At 39.1% G+C, this 21,855-nt stretch overlaps 1 protein-coding gene across 1 annotated transcript in view; it reads right to left on the bottom strand.

The window, feature by feature from the left end:
- LOC109425125 (protein yellow) overlaps positions 1-21,855 on the bottom strand; it is a 79,040-nt gene that overhangs the window by 30,214 nt on the left and 26,971 nt on the right. Inside the window, exon 2 of the mRNA XM_019700322.3 lies at positions 13,020-14,127. Within this exon, the coding sequence (XP_019555867.3) occupies positions 13,020-13,296 (277 nt within the window). The 5' untranslated portion in view covers positions 13,297-14,127. The remainder of the gene's footprint in view (positions 1-13,019; positions 14,128-21,855) is intronic.

Below are 21,855 nucleotides of genomic sequence, written 5' to 3'. Positions count from 1 at the left end.
TTGAACATTTAAATGTTACTTCGCAAACATTGCGTTTCAGGAATCCTCGGTCAACAAACTGGGATCTTTATACTGATTTGGTTGCAGCCAAATTTCATGGATATTCACCATGCATTGACACTCCAAGTGATTTAGATGATGCCGTTGATACTACAACGACCTTCATCATGGAAGCTTTTGAAGAAGCATGCCCTCTACGGTCTGTGAAGATCACAAGAGGAACCCCTTGGTGGAACTCTGATCTGGCGAAACTCAGGAAACAATGTAGAAAGAGTTGGAACAGACGACGTTCGGCTGGCTCGGAGGCTTTCAGGTCGGCTCGCAAGGCCTACAGGAAAGCTCTCCGGTCTGCTGAACGATCCGGCTGGAAAAACCTTTGTACAAATGTTTCCAGCTTGAGTGAAGTCAGTCGGTTAAACAAAATCCTTGCGAAATCTAAGGATTTCCGGGTCAACGAACTTCGTTTGCCAAATGGCGATCTGACTTCCTCTGATGAGGAAGTTCTGGAATGCTTATTCAGCACACACTTCCCTGGATGTGTGGATATTACATCTTCGGATGATCCTGATGTCTTTTCTTGTAGTTATGATTCTTTAGCTTTGGCTCGGAGTATTGTAACTATAGAATCGATTGAGTGGGCTCTTAATAGCTTTGCTCCTTTCAAATCTCCTGGGGCAGATGGGATTTATCCTATTTTGCTTCAGAAGGGATTTGATTATTTCAAACATGTTTTGAAAAAACTACTTGTTTGCAGTTTTGCTACAGGGTATATTCCCAAATCCTGGAGGGATATTACTGTAAAGTTTATTCCGAAAGTGGGTCGTGCGTCGTATGAAGAAGCAAAGAGTTTCAGACCTATCAGTTTGACTTCTTTTCTTCTGAAATGCTTAGAACGCATTGTGGATCATCACATCCGTGATGTTCATCTGGCCAACGTGCCTCTTCATGTGAAATGCCTACCAATCTGGCAAGTCCACTGTGACTCTTTTTCACAAGGTTGTTTACGATATCGAGAAAGCATTCGCTCAAAAGCAATCTTGTTTGGGTGTTTTCTTAGATATCGAGGGTGCCTTTGACAACGTGCCTTTCGATGCCATATTGGAAGCCGCATGGAGTCATGGTATATCTCCAATGATTTCCAATTGGATTCATCAAATGCTCAAAAACCGATATCTCTTCTCGACATTGCGTCTAGCAGGGATTAGGAAATTGAGTGTTTGTGGATGCCCCCAAGGGGGAGTCTTATCACCGCTTTTGTGGAATCTCGTAGCAGATACGCTATTGAGGCAACTCAATAATAGCGGTTTTCCTACTTATGGTTTTGCCGACGACTACCTAACATTGTTAGTTGGTATGTGCATCAGCACCCTTTTTGACCTGATGCAAAACGCCCTTCAGGTAGTTGAGGGTTGGTGTCGTTAATATGGGCTTTCGGTTAATCCGAGTAAAACATCTATTGTTCTTTTCACGGAAAGGCGAAACCGTAATGGCGTTCGACCTTTGCGTCTCTTTGATTCTGAAATCGATGTGACTGAACAGGTAAAGTACGTTGGAGTCATTCTTGATTCCAAGCTTTCCTGGACACCTCACATTGAGTTCAGAATCAAGAAAGCTTGTATGGCCTTCGGGCAATGCCGGCGTACTTTTGGTACAACTTGGGGTCTAAAACCCAAGTATATCAAATGGATTTACACAACTGTGGTTCGGCCAATATTGGCTTATGGATGTCTTGTGTGGTGGCAAAAGGGTGAAGTGAGAACGGTCCAATCAAAATTAGGCCATCTCCAAAGGATGTGCTTAATGGCGATGTCTGGAGCGTTCTCTTCAACTCCTACGGCAGCGCTCGAAGTTCTCTTTGACGTTGCCCCACTACACATTCATCTCAAACAAGAAGCCCTTTCTTGCACTTACCGGTTACGGGTACTCGGTCTACTAGAGGAAACTCCTGTGAACCGCACATCAACACACACCTCGTTGTTTTCACTTTTGGTGAATTGGGACAAAATTGTCCTTGCTCCAAGTGATCTTACAATTGCTTGTAATTTTCCATATAGGACATTTTCCACGAAATTCCCTTCCCGGGAAGAGTGGACATCTGGTTATCTGGAAAGAAGTATTTCAGACGGCATCGTATGTTACACTGATGGCTCCCTTCTCGAAGGTCGAGCAGGTGCTGGTGTTTATTCTCGTGAGCTAAGGCTGTATCAGTCTTTTTCACTTGGCAGACACTGCACCGTTTTTCAGGCCGAAATCTTTGCTCTTATGTGCGGAGTGCAATCAGCACTTCAGCAGCACGTAATGGGCAAAGTAATATACTTCTGTTCAGATAGCCAGGCTGCTATTAAAGCACTTGCTTCGGCCAACTCCAGGTCGAAGATAGTTATCGCTTGTCGAACTCAAATCGAGGAGCTGAATTCAGCAAACGCTGTTCACCTTCTATGGGTACCTGGTCATTCTTCCATCGCTGGGAATGAATTGGCTGATGAGCTAGCTCGCTCTGGAGCATCGCATGACTTCATTGGCCCTGAGCCAGCTATTCCGATATCGAAGTGTTGGATTAAGCTTCAGATTCACACCTGGGCTGTCACTCAACACAGACAATATTGGAATAGTTTGGAGTCATGTCGTCAAACCAAATTGTATAGTGCTGAGCCATCTCTACGGGTGGCGAAGTATCTAACTAATCTGTCTAAGCAGAATTGCAGCATGCTGGTCAAAGCATTGACTGGCCACTGCCGACTCAGCTATCACATGGCGAATATTCAGCAAGCTGATTCATTTGCCTGTGATAGCTGTGAATCCGATTATGGAACTTCGTATCATTTGATATGTAACTGTCCAGTTTTCGCGCAACTGCGTTTCCGAGTATTCGGAAAACACTTATTAAGTGAAACTGACTTCAGAAACCTGAATCTTCAGGATATTCTGTTGTTCTTAACCCGCTGTGGTAAAGAGCTATAGGCTCTCTTTCGCTTTATGCGTTATTACAGTGCCCTTTTCAGGGCGCTGTTTGAACCCATTGTGGTACGCTTGTGCGTTAGTACCCTCTTCCAGGGTATTTTTCCTATTTCCCTACCTGTCCCTATCCTCATCCAAATCCTTTGTCCTTCCTTTTCCCTCAGGTAGATGATGAAATAGGCTGTTATTTTGGCGATGGCACAAATGTCCCAAATGGAGGATAACGTGCCTCTGGAGCCGGCCTTCTGATACCTGATTCCAACCGATGCTTAATTGTATACTGATCAATTTCGCCCCAAAGTGGCATTTTCAATTTTTTGATACTTGGAGTTATTAAACTTAAAATTTAAATTAGTTGAACAAAATTCTGTCACATGGTTCCATGGAGATTCACTGGGTACTGGTTTTACAGAAATGCTTTTGACCATATTTGAATTGGCACTGATGTTATCCGTTTAGTTGTTTAAAAGTGATCAATTTGACCCCGGATACCTAAAATAAATCTAATCATACTCTTTGCGAAAATCTGGCCGTACAAGGACATTTTGAACAATCGAATCTGTATCCATATCGAAGATATGTAAACAGTAAATAGGGTAAAAGGGCTGCTCAATGTGGCAGTTTGAATCTTTTTCCCCTAGAGTACTGTAACTGATCCAGATTAAAAAAAGTGGATGAGTGTTGATTTGTCTGAGCCACGCTTCCGAATTGTTTCCGCAAGTTGTTGGAAGTAGAGAGAACACAGAGATCAATGTGCCGGAGGCGTTTGTTAGCATTGGTTCTACTATAGCTCTGTCAGTTTGGTATGTAGGTGCAGCCAAATTCATGATTCGTCTGGAGCTAGATACTTAAATATGTATGGAACGGCTGTCGAAAGAACAGGTGAATAGACTGACGGACTGGTTAGCTTGGGTTGTAACAGCACACATGCAGTTTGGACGGCGACGCTGGATTGAGAGAGAGACGTAACGCGTTTGAACGCAATGGTTTGCCTTGAATGACACTTAACCTTTTCCACCGTGGTTGGAGTACTAGTTGATTGATTGGATATTTGTTTAATAGTGGCACAATATACGAAGTTGTTCGATTGACGATTGATTTTTTGTTCTTTATTCCCGGATATGCAAGCAATGCTTTTGCAGTGCAACCTCATGTGAAAATTTGAAAATAAACGAAATCGTCAACAGCTTATTTCTCAACCAAATATAATATAAGTTTAGCTTAGCTTGGACTGACTGTACATGCCAATGGTTACCCTCCGAACCGGTAAAAATGACACTTAGATATTCATTTCAAAGTGCAATTCAGATACAGGGGGTTGCCAAAATGTTTGGGATAGACATTTTTTGTCTCATAAAAAAGTTCAACATGCTGTAACTTTTTATAGAGTGCATCAAAAATTCTCAAATTTTGACTGTTTGTCAACCTATTATATGTACATCATTGATACAAATTTGAGCTCGATTGGTTAATCTTTCGCGAAGCTAGAACCGTTCTTGTAAAACACTATTTTTTTTGACAACTATTTTTTTAGCTATATCATATCTCGGAGACCAGTGAACCGAATTGAATGAAATTTTGAGCGATTATCTACAATAGGTATAATAATGCTTGAAAATTCTTCAAAACAAAGGTACTTTTTGAACGTTGAAAAAAGATAAGATGATTTAACATTTTCACTCATATAGAGGAAAATGAGTCAAATTTTTATCTCCTTTCAATCTTAATGGGTTCTAATATATCTTATTATAGATATCTTCAGAACAGAAGTTGAAAATCTTTGGATATCAAAAATAACATTTAATGACATAGATGTGAACAATTCACATTCTTCGAGAAAGATCCTCAAAGTGTCAATCCATCGTAACTTTTTTAAACGTTTGAAAAGTACCTACATACGTTTTGACGAATTTTCAAGCATTAATATATTGTAGATAATCGCTCAAAATGTCATTCAAATTCGGTTCACAATTCTCCTTTTGTAAATATTACTTCTATTTTAACCTATAATGAAGGCAATTAACAGCGGTACCAACAATGTTTATAAGATTGGTGTAAACGACAGCCCTTATTCACCCCAAATCCTCGTAGACCCACCCATATATATATTTGAATAAAATTTCATCCAAATCATGTTCAAAGTTGTTTGACTAATTATTTGACCTAGGTTTTTGAAATTGGATGTAAATTGGCGGAGATATATGCAAAAATGACAAGTGGGTATCTCAAAACTCTAATGAGTTACAAGTCAATCATATTTTATATGGTGCAATTTGATAATACTTATGGAGTATACATATTTTAGACCTGTTCACTTAGAAACTTTTTTTTCTCAGATTTTCCGTGACACATCCACATGCAAAAACAAGTCTTCAATCCAAAAATGAGTGAAAACCCACACTATTTTTACGATTTTCCATATAAAAGTCATGCAATTCTATATTATTTTACGTAACTAATTTAATAAGCTATTACACCTATACAGGGTGTTAAGTTCATGAGTGCAAACTTTTTAAAGGGTGATAGAGAACCATAAATGGTGAAAAAAAATGTTCTACGCATATGGTCAAATCTCAACCGTTACGTAGTTATTGAACTTCCCATGTTTTTGACTCTTATTGCTTTAACTGGATATAACTTGAAAATGGTCAAACTTATCGCAATTTTTTGGCTCTTATTCGAAAGATGATTGAGTTTTCAACCACATGGCATCTTTGAATTGGTTGGTTTAGTTAAATAACAAAGTTTTCTAGAGCAAATAGCTCAAAAATTGTATGTTTTAATTTGTTTTTGTCAATTATCTTTGAAAAATGCGTAATAAATTAAAATTTCTTCTTAGGCAAAGTTGTGGCCCCTGTTTCACTCTACAATTTGTTCTTTGACATCAAACTTCTATCTCTTATCGTTTTCTTGCAATTTTGATTTAAACATTGCATTTCAGATCATAAATTTGCAACTGTCAAGGTAAGCACTTTTTTGCGCACTGTGCCGCACATTTAAATCAAAATTGCAAGAAAGCAATAAGAGCTAGAAGTTTGGTGTCAAAGAATGAATTGTAGAGTGGAACAGGGGCCACAATTTGCCGAAGAAAGAATTTTAATTTATTACGCATGATTCAAAGATAATTGACAAAAACAAATTAAAACACACTACTTTCAAGCTATTTGCTCTAAAAAACTTAGTTATTTAACTAAACCAGTCGATTCAAACAAGCCATTTGATAGAAAATTCAATAATCTTTCGAATAAGGGTAAAAAAATTGCGATAAGTTTGGCCATTTTAAAGTTATAGCCAGTTAATGCAATAATAATCAAAAACATGGAAAGTTCAATAGCTACGTAACGGTTGAGATTTGACCATATGCGTAGAACAACTTTTTTCGCCATTTATGGTCCTCTATCATCCTTTAAAAAGTTTGCACTCATGAACCTAACACCCTGTATATGTGTAACGAATATTTCGTCCATACATCGTTTTTGTGTAGGAATTCGTTTTCATTGACTAATTATCAAAAGTATGTCACGTTGATACTAAAAATCGCAAGAATTAAAACAAAGTTACCCATGATTAAGACGTCATGCCATCATATTCTAATGTCTTTTGATCAAAGTATCAGAAATGGTGTAGATGTTAAGGTTCGAGCCTGCGGATCAGAAGGTTTCAGGTTCAAGCTCAAATACATGACATTTTTTTTCTTTCTTTGTAGCAGTTAGGATGATGAATAAGCCATGACTTACAAGCAATCTGCCAAATAAAAATGATCGGAACCTGCCAATTAAGCCCATTTCAGGATTAGCTAGATTTTTGGTTTACTTGTTGATAAGAAGTCGTGTCGACGACATCAGCTGGGCGAAATATTGAACATCAGACTGATAACGATCAATTTAGCTAACACAATTCAATACGATGGTGGAACTGCTTCTGGATACACAATTTTGAATTGTGGAGCTAACCTGTATCTATCTACCCACAAATCAACACAACTACACGATGAAGAGAAACTTCATTCTTACTATGCACTTATTCATTAACTTATAGCTGGATCGAGACGCAAGAAAAATCCTATTCCAGGGCTCGAACTTTGAATCTTCGAATCGGCAGTCTCATGCTCAATCATCTGCACCAACTTGATGCAGATGAGACAAAGAAGTTTAATGACGTTTTGATCATGGTTAACTTTGTTTTATTTCGTGCTGGCAACTCTGTGCAATTTTTAGTATCAACGTGCAAACTTTTGATAATTAGTCGTTGAAAACAGTAGATGTATGAGAAATTAGATCGCTAATGGCGCTGTAACCAATAAATTAATTTATTTCAAATCATACCTTAGATGTATTTATCCATAATTTTGAAATACACATGTTGTTGTGGATGTTCTGTTTTGTTTATAAAAATTAGTTTGACACTTGTAGGACCGGTACTGACGCTGTAAGGGCGTGGCAAACTAGATGTTGGTCATACGAACACTCACGACATTGACATTCTGTAGCTATTTTTTCTACTTTGAAAACGAATTCCTACACTAAAATGATGTATGGATGAAATGTACATAACACATAGGAGCAATACCTATTTAAATAAGTCACGTAAAACAATGTAAATTTACATGACTTTTACATGAAAATCGTAAAAATGTTGCATTTTGTCGTGATTTTCAAATGAAAATTGTTGAATAATTTTGAAATGCGCAATTTAAACACCGTAGGGTCTTCGGCAAAGCTGTAGAGTATTGTTCTGACTATATTTCAACGGTATTTTTGGTATCTTTTTGGTGCAATTTTCTGGGTATTGGAATACATTTTCGTGAAAATGCTCGAAAAAATACAAAATTGATTTGATACACCTCTAAACCTTTATCAATTTGGCTCATTTTTGGGCTGAAGACTTGTTCTTGCATGTGGATTGATAATTTGATGTGACACGGGTAGGCCAAAAAAAACAGGTCTAATTTATTTTTCATGACACAATATCCATTTTTATGGTGCAACTTAATTTGTCTATGGAGCAATATTCAATTAACTATGGTATGGGCAAAAAAACTTTTTTTATGGAGCATCTGCATTTTATTATGGAAAATTTGTATTTTATTATGGAGTATTATGGCATAAAATAGCACTTTTAATAAGACAATTTTATGTTTTACTGGTACATTTTCTATAGAGTATTGAACATTTTCAATTATTTATGGGTAACATTGAACATTTTTATGGAACGTATGTTCATTCTTTAGGCAGCACTTTTTGATTTTCTATGGAGTGTTTGTTTTATAAGTTTGTAATCAATCAACAAGGTTTCGCGTCTGTCAAAACATCATAGAGTGAGGGTATTAGTAAGTCCCCAAGTAACATACTTGTCACAGAAAAAGTTATAACAGCGCAGGTTTATGTTGCGCAGAAGTCCACCATGACTTACATCTTTGTTAGAATTAAATCACAGTGACTCTGTTCAACAAAAACGTGTGCCGTCGTGACACTTCTGTGACAAGTGTATTACTTGGGTAAGCTCCAGAGCCTGAATTTTTCATGCGCCAAGATAAGCAAAGAAGAGTTCCTGGACAAACTCCAGGAGTAATTCATAGAAAAAATCAAGGAGAGACTTCTTAAGAAACTCTTAGAGAAATCTCTAGAGCGATTCCCGGCATAATATCTGGAGAAATTTTCAGATTATTCAATTTAGGGATTCCTGAAGGAAATTTTGAATTATTTTCTGAAAGAATCTGTGGATTAACCCTGCACAGCTAGTTGCGGTAGGTAGTTTTTACCCCAATTGCTGAGCATTTGGTCACGGTTTTTTTTTTATTGAAATTCTGTAAAAATTGCGAATTTTCGGTAAAATGTTATCGTTTGTCATACTCTAACAAAGTTCGTTAAAATTTGCTAACTTTACCGAATGTTTCCGGTAAAACAAACTTAACTATTGAAATTTCGGTAAAACATTACCTAAGGCAATTATTTTTTCTTAGTGTCTAAATGAATCACGGGATAAATCCTTGGCAGAATTCCCAGAGAACTTTATGGAAGAATTCACAGGAAAATCCACAGAAGAATCCCTAGAGGAACTCCTGGATAAATATCTGGTGGAATTTCGGGAGGAATCTCTGGTGATTTTTTTCTCAAAGAACTATTTGAAAAAATCTGAGAGAAATTACTTGAGGAATACATATGAGAAAATGTGGAAAATCGCTAGAGGAAACCCTGGCAAAATTCCTTAAGGATTTTTTGGTTAAACCCCAGGAAAAATTCCTTATAAAATTCCCAAATAAGTGCTTGGAGAAATACCTGGCGGAATCCCCGAAGAAGAAACTTTTTAGAAATTCCTGGGTTAATCCTTAGTAGAATTTATGGAGGAATCTCTGGTGACATTCTTAGAAGAATTCCCGAAAGAATAACAGGAGTAATCCCAACAGAATTCATGGATAAATCTTCAGTGATGTGGGATTCTTGAAGGAATCTCTTGTTGAGCCGATAACGAAACCTCTCGTGAAATCCCTGTAAATATTCTAGAGGAATTTCTGTTGAATTCCTTGTATCAATCCTTTGAGGAATTCTTGGATAAATGCATGGATTCTAAATGCATATTTCTGGGGGAATCCCTGAAGAAGTTCGTAAAGAAATTCATGGATTTATCCCAGGTGCAATATCTGGAACAATTCCATGGAAAACACGCGCATACCATAGTTTGGATTGGGACTTATCCCAAAGGTTGCAAAGAAAAAAAGCGTTAGCAATCTGATACGAGATTGATTTATAAGGAGCCTCTTAGCCGTGCGGTTAGGGTCACCAAGCTTCTAATCGCACCATGCTACGGGGTGAGGGTTCGATTCCAGCTCCGGGCGATGAAACTTTTCGTGAGAATAGTTTCCTCTACGTATCCACTGTTGCATGCTCCGTATGTCCCTTGTCTAGTGTTAAGTTTCATTCAGTCTGTGCAGCCTCTGGCTAAAGACGGTGTCCGCATCTTTTTTTTTTAAGTTGTTGCATGATACTTTAAATTGGGTTGTTAACATTATCAACCAACCAAACCAAAGATTCAATTCTTGCGTAAAATTTGAAAAAGGTCTATCTGCCTGTATGCATTAACAAACATGTTGTTTTCTATGCATAGTCTATCTGCCATTCACGCACGCACATCAACACCCTCATCAGAAAGAGCATTCCTCAAGCTATCTGTCAAGGGCGTTGATATGCATATGTGGATGCAGAGGCAGAAACATGTTTGTTTACAAAAATCCTTTTCAAATGTTACGCCAGAAATATCAAATAGATCTTATTGATTCATTCTATTTTATCAGGACCAGAAATTTTGAATAAAACATGATATTTATCTTTGTACCGACTTTTCGAACCCTCTAAGCAGTTCGAATGAGTGTAATCAGTTTCGTACCTTTAATTCCGCCCTATTTTGCTTAACCTTTGACAGATACGCGTATTTCGACTAGGGTAGGTAAACAAAAGTTGAACCAAATTGCGGCTTTCCGAAGTCGCGCATATTTTGAGTGAGTTTTTCTCCCACATGGAAATAATTTACTATGGCAAAATTTTATGTACATGAAAGCCACGGGTATAAGCTTTCTGTTAAGTGGTAAAAAGTTTGTATTTGCACCGAAGTTCATTGAAAAATTTGAATATTCGTCAATAATGGTTTTAATCTTAATTTGAACCATCGTAATCATAATTTGAACCAATTTTAATCTTAATTTGAACTACTGGCGGCAGCAGCTCGAGCATCTCCTACAACAGCCAATTTCGTGCTGAACAATAGAAAAACACATGGATCTGCGATTTCCCATAACTAAGTTTCATTAGGCAGTGGAATTTCAACTTAGAATGTTCTAAACTCTTCAGGAACTTGGAAACTAAATTTGGATTTTTTCACCCTTCAAGAGTAAACAAAACAACCACTAGCGCAGTCTACAGGCCAATACTAGAAGCTCACCCCCGTTTACTAGTTCAAATTTAGATTTCAAATGGTTTAATTTAAGGAGAAACTTCAGAGAGTACCAATATGGCTACCACAATGGCCGACTTGAACCCCTATTCGCGTTTTCAAGAGCACAAATCTTAAAAATTCATAAACAAATGCGTTCGATTTGGAAAAGCTGCCTTTTTTTGCAAGTGAGCAAAGCCAGGATAATCAAGTGCGACTTGGTTCGATGCTTCGTTCGTCATATTTGTGCCTCGAAAGTTTGTATGCAAAATTGCAATGGGCTTTCTTGATGTTTCACCTTAAGATAACATTCTCCAAGTACGAATTACTTAAATTTGATAATTTTATGACAAATAATGCGGAATATTATTCGGTTGGTCGATTCTACGATAAAAAAAGCTTTCATTTGACGTGTTCACATATTGCGTGTGATACAATGCATGAGCTGTACGAGTGCACCGAAAATATGCTTTCTCTGGAGGGAAATGGGTGAAATCACAGTGATTTTTCAATTGCCTGTTTCCCATGACAAAAACGCTTTTTCAATGCTTTTTAAGTCCATGTTATCAGATTATATTACGGAAAGCTGTTTAACATCTTTTTCGGGACAATATTTGCCTAAAAAGTACGTCGTTTTAATGAATTTCGAAATGGTTCAAATTAAGATTACAATTTGACTAGTTCAAAGTTTGATTTATTACCCTACCACTTGTAATCTTCCTCAATGTCAGTTATGGATAGTGTGGTAGTCGAAATACGCGTATCTGTCAAAGGATAGGTAAGCAAAATAGGGCGGAATTAAAAGGTACGAAACTGATAACACTCATTTGAAGATGATATTCATACATTCTTCAATCATGATTCTACTTATATCGTGGCATATGTATTACTAATAAGAATATTTAAATATTACAAAGCTCATCCAAATTAGCGTTAACATTAAGCAAGTTGCAAGTGGGGTTTCCAGATAGCCTAGTGATTAAGGCTATGGATCTCCAATCCGGAGACGGCGGGTTTGATTCCCATTCCAGTCGAGAAAAAATTCTCGACACCCTGGGCATAGTGTATCATTGTGCTTGCCTCATAATAAACAAATTCATGCAATGGCAGGTAAAGAAAGCCCTTCAATTTATAACTGTGGAAGTGCTCAAAGAACACTAAGTTGATGCGAGGCAGGCCAAGTCCCAGTAGGGACGTAGAGCCATCAAGAAGAAGAAGAAGAAGAAGAAGAAGAAGAATATAGCAAGTCGCACAATTTCGTGCGTGAGTGGTTCACTGTGGGTGGTACACAGTGTAATGTTGTTAGCCGTTCCATCAGTCCATGTCCAAACCCACTTGACCTATAAATAAACAACTTTTGATGTGAGTATTTTTTTGTATAACAAATGACTTGACTACTCAAACTTTGTATGTAAATTGTAGTTTGCCCTGAAGATGAGTTAACGCTCGAAACGTCGGCTTTAATTAAAACAGTTGTTTTATAAGCAACCCGAGGACCGAAAATACGCCAGCAATCGCTATCAAGTTATCAAAGACGGTCGTTATTTTATCAACGAAACCTCTACTTATCACAAAGCTCATCCAAATACGCAAATATTATGGGTTCGATTCCCGCTCCAGTCAGGGAAAACTTTTCGTCAAACGGAAAAATTCTCCACTGGGCCACTGGGTGTTATGTGTGTTTTCCGTTGTCTAATGTTAGTGCTTGTTCAGACTGCGCAACCTTTGTTCGAAGACGGTGTAATGTCTTTTTTTTAATGAGAGATCCTGAATGACTGTGCAAAATTTGAATGCGAAAAAATATTGAGGGTACATTTTTTTTCCATTAGCGGTGTATCGCTTTGCGGTCAGCAATATTTTCAGCACATCCTGTGCTATACTTTCATATCATCGATTGTATGATAGAATAAATTTGATATTCCTGTACAATGTTGACCCACCTATTCTTATTATTAGATAGTCGTTGATGTCATAAGGGGTTTCACTTCGTAAATGTATGTAACATGTTTCGTTGATATCAATTGAATCGAAACCGCACTTAAATAGCGCGATTATCCACATCTACTTAATGACCTCATCGCCTGTTAAACAAACTAAAAGAAAAATAACCAATATAATGCATCTCGTAAACTCACCGTTGATGTTAATGTAAGCGAGTGAGGCGGGAATTCCAGTTTTCCAGCGCGGCAACGTCAGAAAGAGGCGCCGCTTGTACACTTCCAGTCCGACCGGAATCACATTTTCCGCACGGTAATCCCCCGAGGCAATGGCATTCGCTCGATCGGCCTCCGAAGGGAATTCAAAGTCAATCTGGCTCCACTGGTATGCGACCCTTAGGTTGTCGTTGGCAAGGGTTTGCTGGAGAAACAGGATCGCGCCTATTAGCAGCTGGAAGCGCCCTCGTACACCCATTTCTTAGCGGGGTTAGTTGATTTCAGAGGTGTGCAGCTTTTCGGACCGCAATTAGCCCGGTTTTCCACTGACGCGCGCGTAATGATTCACGTGGCTCAAATTCGCATTCAAACGACCTGCCGAGCCGCTAGCATTAGGTCTGAGACTTCACCAGTCCCTAGCAGGGCTATTATCGAAAGGAGCACACGCAACACACAAAACTGAAATACACTCTGACCTACGGAGACACCAACCTGCCTGACAGCGCCGTTGCACCGGAGATACGTATGGACAGAGAACACTAACACTCGAAATCTCGCGGTTTGACCACAAAATCACTTCTCGGCTATAGAGAGGTAACAACACTAATTGCACACGGCTTACGTAATGGAGACACACTTTTCTTCAATCAATTCCCACGCGCCAACACTCTTGATCCCCACCGTCGTCGTCGTCTTCAAACTGAATCACCACCGCGATCGGTAAGATTTTTGGGACCCTCCTTTGCCTCTCTAGATGCAAAAGCGCATATCGTCTCGCGGGCAATCGGGCACTCCACCCCACTAGCGCAGCAGTCTCGAACGATGTGTACGCCGAGAGGCACTGGAACAGACTAACGACGCGCCTGCTGGCTGGAGAGCCCGTCCGACGTAGGTCGTGACGAGATCGAGCGGCTCTCGGGGCTCCTAGAGCTAGAATACCTGCCGATGGATACCTGGCTGACTGGCTGACTGCCTGACTGCGCCTAACCAAGCAGCACTATCGGCGTCGTTGTAGTCCCAGCAGCAGAAGCAGTTGTAGTCGTCGTCGTCGTCGGTGGCGGCGGCTGGTTAGCTGTGGGCTGTGTGTATACTAGAAGGAAGAAAGGAACAAAAAGTATGCATAAGGTTAACCACTTTTTTTTTCGCTAACTGCCGATTAGGGTGATTCATTTTGAGGGAATATTAATATTCATGTGAGTCACGTTGCTTACATCGAAGCCATGCCATAGAACCATTGAGTTATATGTTTGTATGTGAATTGAGAACACCAATTCAATGCTAGAATATGGATTCAGCTGACATAAGAACTACAGCAATCAGTCTATCTAAAATGCTAGTTGGTACTCAAGTTGCATACCTACCCAGAACATTTTTCTTATTAATAATTTCAAACTAAGTCAAACGTTTTTCAAATTTCATAATATTAGTCATGATTGATCAAAATTTCATTGCATTCGGTTCATTGAATACGGAGATATAAATTAGAGCTCAAAGATGGCTATCAAATAATTATACCTTTTTCTAGAATCTTTCTAACTTTTTGTACAATATCCCGATGATTTCCATATTTGGACCACTGATACACAACTAGTTGAAGAACTTACAGTAAAAAATTGAGAATATTTGATGCCCTTTACAGCTAGTTACAGCAAGTTACAGCTAGTCGAACATTTTTTGTAAAGTGAAATTTTTTACCTGTCCCAGTTATTTTGACTATCCCCTGTATATGAAACTCACCTGAAAGCCTTGGAAGCTCCTAAGAATTTCGGGATGCCCTCTGAAAACCTCTGAAACGCCCTAAACCGCCTTGAAATGTGAAACGCTATGAAACGCCCCTGAAACTCCCCAGAAACGACGAGACCCAAGAAACGCCTTGATATGCCTTGAAACACATTGGTACGCATCTAAAACCACTTTGGGCCCGTTTTGAAAACCAAAATTCCCTTAAGCCTATTGAAACTCATCTGAAGCACTCGTGAATCTTAAATGAAATTCAACCTAGCCTATGAAGGCATATAATTTCCCAGGGAACTCCTCTGAAACACCATAATACTCCGCGGAACGCCTCCCTCTAGAACTCAAGTGAAAGCATAGCATTGGAGATGTTGGTTAGGCGAGGATCACGGCTATCTCCGAGTTTTACGTGCAGTAATTTATGATTTACTGTTTGAGCATTACGTAATTTTCCACTTTGTATGTGTTTTTGGATAGTTCTTTCTTATGTAATATATCCCAAGTAACCACGATGCACTATAACTTACCTCGGAACTAATATAATGCTAATAAGGAATCAATACGCTCTATATTGACCGCTTAGTAGCCCTGTGTGCCAAAAAAGGCGAAATATAGTGCTAATGGTTACTTGGGATGTATAAAAATATATTAAAAAAATTTCTCCAAACAGTAAATCATGAATAACGTTTGAACGATATGGTGCCTTGGGCAAAGTTGTTCCTCATAAATTGTTTATCTTTTAAGGGTTTTATTTTAATTTACATTTGAGATACTTTTTGTGGGGTCTCCAGTTAGCCTAGTGGTTAAGGCTATGGATCGCCAATCCGGAGACGACGGGTTCGATTCCCGTTCCAGTCGGGAAAATTTTCTCGACTCCCTGGGCATAGTGTATCATTGTACTTGCCTCACAATATACAAATTCATGCAATGGCAGGCAAAGAAAACCCTTCAATTAATAACTGTGGAAGTGCTCAAAGAACACTAAGTTGAAGCGAGGCAGGCCAAGTCCCAGTGAGGACGTAGAGCCATAAAGAAGAAGAAGAAGAAGATACTTTTTATGGCGGGCTAACGCCATGGTATATCGAAAAACGATAAATTACAGTAAATTCAAAAATCTGTATTAAAAAATTACCAGCAATACATGATGTTACTTATTTTTTCAAGTAGTTTGTATCTATATTAATCTGTTAAAAATAAAAAGGGAGGGTTTTGCCTATTTTGGTATGGTTAAAATATTTGTTTGATATTTACTACGAAAAATTGCCATTTTTCAAAAATCTCTCCTCCAAACGTCATTTCTGAAAGTTGACATCATACAAAAGTTTGTTTCTAACACCGTAAGCAATCATTTTCAGGGTGAGTCCCCAAACTTTCTGACAATGTGCAATTTTGGGACACCCTACCCTGGAACGCCCTGAAATGCCTTGAGAGGCCTCTAAAATCAACTGAAACCCATTCAAAGTCATCCAAAAGCCTGTAAATACTCTAAAACATCCAGGAATCCTTCGGAACCTCGCTGAACCTTCTTGAAACGTCTCTTGACCTCCTGAAATTCCCCTGGAAAAGCAAAGCAAAGATAACCGTTCACATCGTAGTTGCTACTCCGTGATTGACCAGAACAATCGAAGTTGCACAACCTCCAGAAATTCCCTGAATAATTTTGAAACGCGTCTAAAACCATTATAAATCCACCAAACTTATCTGAAAGTTTGTGAAGCCTCTTAAACCCTCGAGAACCCCTCTGAAACCTCAGGAAGCGCCTCAGGAAACCCTCTAAAATGCCCTGAAACGTTCTGAAACCTAAATTTAAAACCTAAACCTTAATTGTTAACAATTTTTTTCTCCTATTAACTAATCATGCATTTCTATGGTTTTTAGGAGCATTTCATGGGTTCCAGTGATCTTCCTGAGGGTTTTAACAACATTTCAGGTGTTTCCAAATGGTTCCAGGGACGTTTTAGGAGTGTTCCAAAGAGATTTAGAGGTCCCAAGGGGGATTTCAGAAGCGCACAAGGAGTTTTTAAGGAGTTTGAAGAGAGTTCCAGAAGGCTAAGAAGTCCCAGGTGTGTTTCAAAGGTTTCCAGGAGTGTTCCAGAGGTTTTCAAGGGGTTTTAGGGCACTTCATGGGGCTTCAGGGTACTTCAAAAGCGATCCAGGGGATTTAAGGAGCATTCCAGAGATGTTCCAGGGAAACCAGAGTTTCATGCAGGATCGACAGGAACTTGCTCGCGAGGAAATGAGGAGGTGATTTCGGCGATTTTCTAAAGAGTGAAATAAAACTAAGAAATGACAACGCAAATCCTCAATAGCTCCGAGCGCTTGACTAAAACAACATGATGGTTGTTATCTGGTGCCAAAGTCTGGCCATCCCACGAACATTTGCCCGGAAACCAGTTCATTTAGCTTCCTTAGGCTACCCCTCCCAAATACCCACACACCTAGAAATAATCATGTAATTTAAAGTGTCCTGCACCTGACATATACGAGCATCTTCAAAGACACAAATTTAAAAGGACACTAAAAGGACACTACACCGTCTTCAGCCAGAGGCTGTACAGACTGAACATTACATACACGAGACAACGGACAACACACATAACATTCAGTTGCCCAATTGCGAATTTTCCGTTTGACGAAAAGTTTTCCCCGACTGGAGCGAGAATCGAACCCGCACTCCGAGGCTTACGAAACGCCTAGACGACTGACGCCGCTAACCGCACGGCCACGAAGCCCACAAAAAGGTCAAAACATGTAAATTTACATCTCTGAGGACACCACAAAATAAAATTTATTTGTTCTTAGCGTCTAGAAACCGGTTCGACCAATAATAAAACAAATAAAAGTTAAATTTTGGCACGCATGGATTCGAACTCAGATCCGCTGGTTGTGAAGCATATCACTTACCTTTCGGCTATTTCACCGTTAGAAGGCGGTTGATGAATATGATACTGATTCTACGTTTCTGGTGAAATGGATTGGTTGATATTTAACCTACTTACATGATGCACGTAAAATTGTATCCAATTCGTAATTCAGTCTAACGTTCTTTAATGATTCCGTCTCGTGTAATTTTCAGAATTTTTAAGTGTGCATGTGTATGTCATGTTCAATTTTTAAAGTGAACAATAAGGAACGAACTCACCAGGTAATCCTGTTCAGCTGGTCTCCTGTGTTTGCCTTCGGTGTCAGTATCCAAAAGGTTTATGATGCCCTCCATGTTAAATGTTCACTCGCTCACACCGCTCCACACTGGGGCAGGATTGAAAATACACGGAAAAAACCTCCAGCTCGTCGAGATGTCGAGATCCACACTTGGTGTCTTCAGAAAAAAATATTTCTATGAACAAGGTCGATATTCTGAAAGGCCATCTTTCATTTAAGCGATATGGTGTCTTCGGCAAAGTTGTTTGGCTATTTATGCTTAAAAAGTTTGCCGAAGACGACAAATTTCCAAAGCCTACTATTTTTGAGATATTACCCGTTTTATTAAATACTCACACACTACACAGTTTGAAAAAAACCTGTAAAATTATGACGGATCGAATGTAACAAAAGGACCCCGTCATATATGGGGCCGTGTACAAACTACGTCACGCTTTTAGGGGGGAGGGGGGGTTTTGAAGAGCGTGACGACCCATATAAAAAATATTGAGGTCCCATACAAAAAGTGTGACATAGGGGGGAGGGGGGGTTGAAAAAGGTTCATTTTTGCGTGACATAATTTGTGCATCACCCCTATGATGGAAATTTTTTTGCGATCTTAAAATTACATTGCAAATATCTATTAGAAAATGCAAGAAAAATTGAGCACCGTTCGAGAATTGAACTCAGATCCTTGGAGTGTGAGTAGCACGCCCGAGCTCTCTCGGCTATCTCAGCTTGTTCAATAGCAGACAGTCAAAGTTAAACTGCTTCTACCATAATGCACGCATTCCCGACATGCTCCGGCTGCTGCAGAGAGTACTGAGAGAACCAACGGGGAACCCGCCAAAGCTGCGAGCAGCCGGTCGTTCAGCTGATGACGAAGAGTGGCTGGCATAATTTATAGCAGATGCATGTAAATTAAAAGCGAATATGCTTTAAAATCTGTAAACAAGCCGTCTGACCAGCAGCGGGCTGCTCGGCTGACGTTATTTACATTTTTCTGCCGCAAATTTCAGTTGATCTTCAATTTACATGCTGTTTAACTTTCATATTTTTTTGCTGTGTACGAAAAAGTCAAAATTACTCGTGACGTAAATTTATCGCACAGAACGTAAACAGTTTAATGACGTAAATTTATAGGTTTTCTGATTTAATAATACGTCACTCTTGTAAAATTGAGTTCGGTGTGACGTAAACAATTTGTGAATCGTGCATCATTACGTTTCATATGACTAAATATTCAGTTAAATGTGACATAAAATTACATCACTTGGACGTTTAAATTTACGTCATATGTGTTGCTTGAATATGTGCATCCAGAGTGACGGAAATTTACATGATTTTTTTAAGTGTGCACCTAAAATTGATTTTTTCATTAAATTACGTTTGTCAACAAATTTAATGCTCGGTATACATTGCTGAGCTAGCGGCTATATATTACACCTTAGAGTACATTCGCACTCTCCCACCTGAGCACTACTTCATTTTTACCGACAGTGTTCTCTGGAGGCTGTTCGGTCAATGAAACTGATGAAGCACTCAGCGTACTTCCTGAATGGAATTCGCCAAGTCTTGAGTGCTTTGTCCAAACGCTCATACACCATCACCATAGCTTGGGTCCCTTCACATTGCTCAATTCCGGGTAATGAGAAAGCAGACTCTCTGGCTAAGGTGGGCGCTAGCGAAGGCGATATTTACGAGCGTCAAATCGCCTTCGACGATTTTTTTGCATTGGCCCGTCAGGAGACCTTGATTAGCTGGCAACACAAATGGAGAGATGGGTAGATGGTTGCACTCCATCATTCCGCAGGTATCGAAGAATCCATTGTTCAAAGGGTTGGATTTAGGCCGCGATTTCATTCGTGTAATGTGTCGGCTGATGTCCAACCACTATTTGTTAAACGCACATACCTTCCGTATTGGGCTCTCGGAAAGCAATCTCTATGTCTGTGGTGTGGCTTACCAGGATATCGAACATGTCGTGTGGGGATGTGATGAGCATCGTGAAGTCAGATCTGAGCTGTATGAAACTCTCCGGGCCCGAGGAACACAACAGAAACCCGTTAGAGAAGTGTTGGCAGGTCTTGATTTGGAGTACATGGATCTCATTTACCAGTTTTTGAAACGTGTTGATGTCAGAATTTGATCTCATACGTTCCTTGTTTTCGTTGCCCGAAATTTGGTTTTGTTGTTTGCTCCCTGTCTTTCGTTGCCCCCCTTTCCGTTTGTCCTCTTCTTGTCGTTGTCTCCCGATAAAGCCCTTTCTGTTTAGTCCCGTTACAGATCAGGACAGTCGGTCCCATCAAGGTTTTTAGTATAAGATAGCAAGTAATTTAGTATAAGTCCCTTAAATCCCTCCTTTCCAACTTTACATATTTGTTATCCCTAACCTCGAAACAGCCGCGAGTACTTCGGCTCCCAAAACTAACCTAGTATTAAGTCAGTATAAATTTTAAAACAACATGTAAAATCAACATAAAAAAAATGTAAAGATGATTTCGGCTCTGTTATGCCCAAGTGGCGCCCTGGAAGGCTCGGAAACGAATAAGTAAAAAAAAAAACAAATTTAATGTCCGTTTTCAAGTTATAATAATGAAAAATACTAAAATAAAACATATATCAAAGAAATTAGTTGAAAAAAAAAACAAAAAATGCATTAATTTTTTATAGAAAGTTCCTGAAAATCACGCAAAATGTATATAAGACGTTCTTGCAGTCGGGCAAGTTCGGGCAAGTTTTTTCATCGGCAAGCACCTAAAAATACATAAGCTATCATGTAAATTTTTTTCACCGACATGACATTTGATGATTTTTTTTTAAATAGCGTTCAAAGTTTACTGTTTTGTGTGAATAGCGTCCTATATAAATTTTGCGTGATTTTCAGGAACTTTCTATAAAAAATCAATGCATTTTTTGTTTTATTTTAGTATTTTTCATTATTATAACTCGAAAACGGACATTAAATTTGGTTACAAACGTAATTTAATGGAAAAAATCGATTTTATGTAGGTATTTTATAAAACGGCTAATGTCTGAAGAATAGTAGGCTTTGGAAATTTGACGTCTTCGGCAAACTTTTTTAGCATAAATAGCCAAACAACTTTGCCGAAGACACCATATCGCTTAAATGAAAGATGGCCAAAATGACTTATAGGACTTTTATGCGAATAACGTAAGAAAAATATGCTACCTTTCAGAATATCGACCTCGACCTCTCTCTCTCTTCTTGGCGTAACGTCCTCACTGGGACAAAGCCTGCTTCTCAGCTTAAAGTGTTCTATGAGCACTTCCACAGTTTTTAACTGAGAGCTTCCTCTGCCAATGACCATTTTGCATGTGTATATCGTGTGGCAGGCACGAAGATACTCTATGCCCAAGGAAGTCAAGGAAATTTCCTTTACGAAAAGATCCTGGACCGACCGGGAATCGAACCCGTCACCCTCAGCATGGTCATGCTGAATACCCGTGCGTTTACCGCCTCGGCTATATGGGCCCTATAATATCGACCTAGTCCATAGAAATATTTTCTCTGAAGACAGACACCAAGTGTGGATCTCGACAGCTCGACGAGCTGGAGATTTTTTCCGTGTATTTTCAATCCTGCCCCAGTGTGCACTCGCTGAGTCTCCGGTCGTCCAACGAAGGATAAACCAAAAAAAAAAATACAAATACAAATGCGCAAACACCAAGCAAACGAGCCGAAAAACAATCACTCGGATGCAGCAGCAGCAGACTCCTGCATCCACTTCTCTTAAAATGCCAACGGAACTCGTTTCCGAAAAAGAAACCGTTTGTTGTCAAAAATGGAGCATGTCAAAAACGGAATGCCTCTAAATAAGGGAACGGAACCTATCTTCAGCATACTGCTCCCATTTTCATCCTATCGAATACAAAGTTAATAAGCGCTATTTCTTTTGTTTTTTTTTTAATTTTTTATTCA

This window comes from Aedes albopictus, chromosome 2 (assembly GCF_035046485.1).
Source record: "Aedes albopictus strain Foshan chromosome 2, AalbF5, whole genome shotgun sequence".
NCBI lineage: Eukaryota > Metazoa > Arthropoda > Insecta > Diptera > Culicidae > Aedes > Aedes albopictus.
The sequence above is the reverse complement of the archived record's forward strand: the minus strand, read 5'-3'. Positions and strand labels throughout refer to the sequence as shown.